Consider the following 6,809-nt stretch of genomic DNA (forward strand, 5'->3'; position numbering starts at 1 on the left):
CTGTTGGGAGGCAAATTAATGGAGTCGACTCGGAGGGGATTTCCCTAGGCTACATTTACACCAATGGATCTGCTCACAAGTTCTGAATGGGCCAAACTGTGTTTGGCACATTAATTTTCACACATCTTTTTTGTGAAATCATTTTTGCAAGAACATCAACACTTAAGAGCTTACGGTTTTTTGGGGGGATTTTCACTGGAAACAAAGTAAGTTTAAATGTTTATATTTTTAGAGGACTGTTTAAAGGCTGTGTGTGTCATTTTTCAGATGAAACGAACTCTACTGAAAAAACAGACACAGTTTAGGATTAATTCATTACTCATTAGAGAGACTGATGATATTCATTGTGTTGCTTCCGTTTTTGCCTCAGGGATGTGCTCTATAGTCGTGCTTCATCAGTGGAGTCTGGCTGTGTTCTTGCTGTGCTCTCCGGTGACTCTCGATGGGAGACCAGTTGATGCACTTAGTAGCAGAATGTGAGTTACCTTTGTGATACCTTTAAAAAAATGAAAAAACAAATTCTATGCAAGATCTCGAAAAGCTAGCAATTTAAGAAAAAAATATTTGAGATTTTCTGCAGTTTGAATATTTTAAAGTAAGGCATGCGATGTTTTCTCTGTTTTAGGTCCATATCAAACTCAGATTAGTGACAGCTCTCACACTTGTTTATGCTGCCACCTACTGTATTGAGGTTTCATAAAGCTTGACCTAAAATTTATAATAGCCAACCACTTCTTCTATTAACTTAACACTGAGATGTCAAATAAAATTTAAAGTTGGAACAAAAAAAGTTCTTAAATGACTGACTGAGAATCAGACACTTTATTAATCCCAGAGGAAATGATATATTCCTCTGGGATTAATGTTCAGCAGTAATCTAAGAGATATCAGAGACTGAAACGGATTTCTAATAGTCCACCATGTGGCTTTTTTACTACCTTTGTTTTTGATACAATTTAATCTAACTTTGGCACTTTTTTTTTTGCTGTAAGGAAGAGGTCAGTAGGCCACGCCCAGCTGATGCATGATAAGGGCCGCACCATACATGAGTACACGCGCCGCATGTGGCTACACGAGCTGCTGGAGGAGGTGCACACGGCTGATGATCGTGCTCCACCTGCACAAAGCAGAACCTCGAGCCAAAGCTTCAGTGGAAACCACCAGAAGCCCTCGGGAGCCACCAAAGATCTCTCTGACAGGTTCAGGCAGGACAGAGTGGGCCCTAACCTCCCTCAGGAGACCAACAAAGCTCAGGCTTATAAGGAGTCACTTAAAGTTGCCACCAAGAGGAAAAAAAAGGTGAGGCTGGGCCGGCGTAGAGAAAACGATAAGAAGAGGAGGCGAGCACGGTCTGTTCTAACAAAGGCGCCACCACGGATGGCTATCTAAAAGCAAAAAATGAAAAAAAACAGTACCCTTTATGTACTGCACTAAGACACTGACGCAGGCTGACTGATGCCTGACAGACTAACGATGCCAGACTCAGTCACTTTATATCTTAACCCTGAGTTTGTGCGTGTATATTAATATTTGGCTTTGTTGTTTGTATTTTTGCTGTAAAACAATCTCACACTTCATTTTAGTTTCATGATAACACCTGCTTAGGTCCATATTTATTTGGAAAATCTTTACAACTCTGCAGCCCTGATATACTTCCAAGCAGTGATATGTTTTGTAGTTTCAGATGTATGCAAGAGCACGGGAGGAAGTATTTATTTCCTATACATGATAACTTCTACAAATAATGCGATGCTGGGCACCCTGCTTTTTGTTTGGCTCTGAGTGCTGACCGTTATGGACCTACACACAACAAACTGGTCAATGAATACATCAGTTCATAATTTATTGTACTTTAAAATGTATATTTATTTTGTGAATGTATTTCAGTGCTGCTGACTAAATCCCATAATGCACTTTAGCTATATCCTGTATATGTTCTTTTGTGGTTGAGATTATGGTTTAGTAATTTTTTTTTCTATGATGGTCCTGCTTTTCTTTCACACCTTAGATAACTCAGCGTACGCTTCATTAAACCCACTTCAATCACTTAACATTGGATTTTTCTTTTACATTAAGCCAGAATCATCTACTGGATAATGTTCTGCACGTGCACTGAGGGCATACTGTATAATTTTCCAGTTATTCAAACATTAAATATGTAGTCCTTAGAGCTATTTTTTTATTCTCTGTGTCTTTATTACCAGGATATATGCAGCTCAAATGGAAAATCTGGCATTAAGAAAGAGCCAAAATGATTTGCTGAGAAAAATTATTCAAACAATTTGATTAATTGGGACTCCTTCTAAAAATAAAGCATTTAATATTTTTAATATTTAATTTTTGACTGTGAGACCAAAATAAAGCAAAAACAAAAAAAAAAGAGAAAAAGAAGCGTATAAAGGCACTGATAATTGTGAATTTGTTATTCAAATTATACAAATGTAGAAAATAAGAGAAAATTTAGAAATGGCAAATTACTAAGAGACTAATAATCCTCTAAAACCATGGTTCAAGTCACAGCTCAAGTCTTTAGAGAGGATGAATTAAGAAAAAACATGAAAAAAACATTTTATTTTTAGTTTTTTACCACAGACCTGATCATATGATTATCAGCAAAATATCCCCCTTTAACCAGGCATTGCCAGCTCCTCGTGGGTGTCACACTACAACATTATGATGCAGTGAACTGTGTCGTCTGTATCACCTAGAAATCCTAAACTCAATGGCCAACTTGTTAGGTAGATATGTTGAGCTACTCACAAATGCAACTATCTAATAAACCAGTCACACCTTGTGTATTTAGCCATGGGCACGATGACCTGAATGACCTGCTAAAGCTCAAGTTTAAGAATGGGAAAGCAAGGTGATTTAAGTGACTCCGAACGTGGCATAGTTGTTGGTGCCAAATAGCCAGGTCTGAATATTTCAAAAACTGATGGTCTACTGGAATTTTCCAACACAAACATCTCTTGGGTTTACAAAGAATAGTCTAAAAAAGAGAAAATACTCACTGAGTGGCAGTTCTCTGGGTAAGAAATGCCTTTTTGATGCCAGAGATCAGAGAATGGTTAGATTGGAAATACACTCACACAGCACCACAAATCAACCTTTGATGAAGCCCACACCAAGTGCTGTGCTAAGAGCAAAAACCCAAGGATAGAAATTACACAACTTCACAAAAACTAGACAATAAAATAGTTGAAAAATGTTGCCTGGTCTGATGAGTCTAGGTTTCTGCTGCAGCATTTGGATGGTAGGACTAGAATCTGGCATTAACAACATGAGAGCATGGCTCCATCAATGGTATCAATGGTTCCAGCTGCTGGTGGTATAATGGTGTTAGGGATATCGTCTTGTCACACTTGAGCCCCTTAGAAATGAAGTGAGCATCACTTGTATCCCACAGCCTGAGTAATGTTACCCAGTAATCGCTTTTTCACAGTGTACCCGTCTTCTAATGGTTGTTCCCAGCAGGATAACTTGCTCAGATCATCTTAAACTGGTTTCTTGAATGTGATCATTAGTTCACTGCACTCACCAGCCTCCACAGTCACCAGATCTCTACCTGCTGGACCACCTTTGGCATGTGATGAAACAGGAGATTCACATCACCAATCTGCAGCAATTGTGTGATGTTGTCATGTCAACGTGGACCAAAATTCCTGAGGAGCATCTTTAACATAAAAAGTTAAGGCAGTTCTGAGAGCAAAAGGGGATCCAACCCATTATAAGTAAACTTGGCGTTCAGTACTCTTTTATATCCTACAGATGTATGTATGCAATATATACATTTTCTGACAACACAAGGGATTATTTGCATCATCAATAACTAATCTGAGCTAGAAAATGCAATTTTTAAGAGCCTATTGTGACTGTGTGTTGCCTTTGAGATCACTACCAAGTTGCTTTTTTTATTTTAACCAGCACTTCAGAATAGAAACATATTCCATGAATTCTGTGAATCATATAAGATTACAACATTGTCTGAAAAAACGTTTATCCAATAACTGATTAATTATTATATTATATTGTTATTATAGTGCTCATAGTAAGTTTTCCCTCAAAGTCTTTGAAAAATAGTTACAAATGCTGTATTATTATCAAGATAAAATAGTACGAATAATAGTAAGTGTAACATTTGGGTCAAAACAGACGTTTAAAATGTTTGCTGAAGGTAGCAGCGTGAAAAACAGTGTTGTTGACTTTCGGCATGAACAGAACACAATGAAGCTGTTAATGTTCCACTTGAGAACACGTGGCACTTTAACAGCCACTGAACGTAAGATACAGACACCGATAATGGAGGGGTTAGCAGATGCATCGACGTCAGCTATCCTGAACTAAGAGCAGCAGTGTACACCATTAGCTAAAATGAGTCATAAAAGCTGTGGAAAGCCTGATAAAGCCACCGTTAGGAGCCTGCAGCTCACACTGAAGAAATCAAACAGTGCAGAGAAAAATTAATATCTATAGACGTGAAAGAACAGAGAACATAATCAATGAGCTAGGTGGGGGTTTTTTTGACATCGCTCACTGGCCATATTATGGGATTAGAAAAACAACAAAACAAGAGAAAACAAAAACAAAACATCAAAAAAACATAATACGAGCAAAAGATGGTTTATAATACACCAAAGACTAGTGGTAAAGAGAGAGGTAAGCACATTTATATTCATGCATTTATCTTTATATTCTCTCAGGTTACATTTGATGTAGAGTTGTCAGTATTTTGCTCCCTCTCTTTGGTCCACACATATAACCAAATGCACACTGCAGGTAAGTACTGGTGAAAAGCTTGTGAAGCTAATGCTAGTTTGTTGCTATCGGGGTGGCTGTAGCTCAGGTGGCAGAGCAGGTCAGCCAATAATCAGAAGGTCGGTGGTTCGATCCCAGGCTGCATCCTGGCTGCATGCCAAATATCCTTGGGCAAGATACTAACCCCATGTTTGCCTACTGGTGGTGGTCAGAGGGCCCGGTGGCGCCTGTGTCCGGCAGCCTCGCCTCTGTCAGTGCGTCCCAGGGCAGCTGTGGCTACAATGTAGCTTGCTATTGCCTATGGGTGAATGACTGAATGTAGTGTGAAGCGCTTTGGGGTCCTATGGACTAGAAAAGCGCTATACAAATGCAGGCCATTTACCATCAAAGACAGGTCGCTGCTGCGCCTACTTACGGAACATAGATAACATAAATCCATCTTTCCCTCTGTTCCTTAGTTGTGGTGGAGTGTTTTATGGGGTAGTGAAGGTGAACTTTGACCTTTTGGTTTTAAAACATTATTATTTTATCATTTTATCCTATTAGAAATTTGTGTAAAATTTTTGTAAGAATTAGAATAAGAACTTGTTTTATGAAGTAAAAATAAAATCTAATCAGTTCATCCTTGAGTCCAAGTGAACATTTGTGATGAATAATAAGAAAATCTCAAGAAAAACATCTCAGGGCTAAGATATCACATTCAAACATAAAACAGTGAAATTGGCACAATATCAGCTTGAACTGCCAAATCTTCGAAAAGCTTTCATTCTGTTGCTTGTGTTCAAGAACAGACGTTTCTAGTTCTAAATAGACTTCTGACAGGAAGTGTTTGGCTCACAGGGCATACGCACTCAGACATTAAACATTTCATATAAATACAGTGAATTGGTTGTGAACTCCTGCAGTAGGCCTACCATCAAGGGTAGGCCTACTGCAGTAGCCCCGTTTTCTTTCTTTTTCATGTTTTAAATGCAAAAGAAATCTTTCCCTCAAGTAAAACTTATCACTATCGTACTGCAAATATCACATTAGTGAAATGATCAACACTTTTGTTTGATTAGAGGTTAAAGAAAAACTGCTACTGTTTACTTTTGCAATGCTCATTGCTGCTGTTGCCACACATCTTATAGGGCATTCACATTTATCAGTGTGTTTATCATCTGCTCAGGTTTACATAGGTGCCTAGTTAGCTTTGATGATTAATTGCCAGACCAGACCTTTTACAAAGCACCTTTTATGTCCCTAAATAGGCCAGTGTTGTCTATTCATGTACTGCTAGACTACAGAGCTTCAAACATCATATAACAAAACTAAGAAACATGAATGCTAACAAAACACGTATGCACTGTATATCACTGATCTCTCCCAGAGTGACCAGAGTCCATTTCTCTTTAAACCTAGTCAACCAGAATCAATCTGGCCCAAGTAATGTTTGCCTTTCTTGCCTTCACATTCAGCGATCACACTTTGTAATGAGTCCTTAGAGGCTCTCACATCTCACAGTTTGTTTTAACGGGATACAAACCAGCAAATGTTTCATTTTACATAATGAGGTTAGTTCACTTGTGGACATGAGCTAATAATGAAGGTACAACAATGGTAAGTAAAAAATGATTAACCTGATGTCTCTTTCCAGTGCTATCACGTCTGAGTTAAACCATATTAATTTGTTTAACACTATATTTAGTGTAAATGTAGATATTTAGTAGCTTTCAGCGTTATCTTAAAGTGATATTGAAATAAATTTGGCTTGTCAGTAAACAAAAGTGTTGATCAGTACATTTACTCTGCCTTGCATCATATATGTGTTTTGGTATATATGTGTCATTTACTGTGACACGTAGGTCTACACAAGCCTTACAGGTGCCATGTGATGAAGCTGTCACTTGTGTGTTAACATTAAGCAGAGTAAATGTGATATAAACAGGACTTCAGTTTGTTGAGTCATTAATCGGGATTTTATTTCCCTAATTAATTTATTGTTCTTTTTTAACCCAAATCTCAAAATCCAAATGTCATTCTTTTCTGACAGATGATGTCACTCCGATGACAAC

General features: G+C 38.0%; 1 protein-coding gene across 1 annotated transcript; it reads left to right on the plus strand.

Annotated features, from left to right (window-relative positions):
* Window positions 1-372: 372 nt before the first annotated feature.
* On the plus strand, window positions 373-2,112 carry LOC146665129 (parathyroid hormone-related protein-like). The gene is made up of 2 exons (XM_085411096.1): window positions 373-476; window positions 993-2,112. Exons 1-2 carry the CDS (start codon window positions 373-375, stop codon window positions 1,387-1,389), a joined length of 501 nt encoding a protein of 166 aa, XP_085267222.1. The 3' UTR covers window positions 1,390-2,112.
* The last annotated feature ends 4,697 nt before the right edge of the window (window positions 2,113-6,809 follow it).

The sequence above is a fragment of the Rhamphochromis longiceps genome, linkage group LG7, assembly GCF_057381845.1.
Source record: "Rhamphochromis longiceps isolate RC_006_pf linkage group LG7, R_longiceps_female_GT1.1, whole genome shotgun sequence".
Taxonomy (NCBI): Eukaryota; Metazoa; Chordata; class Actinopteri; order Cichliformes; family Cichlidae; genus Rhamphochromis; species Rhamphochromis longiceps.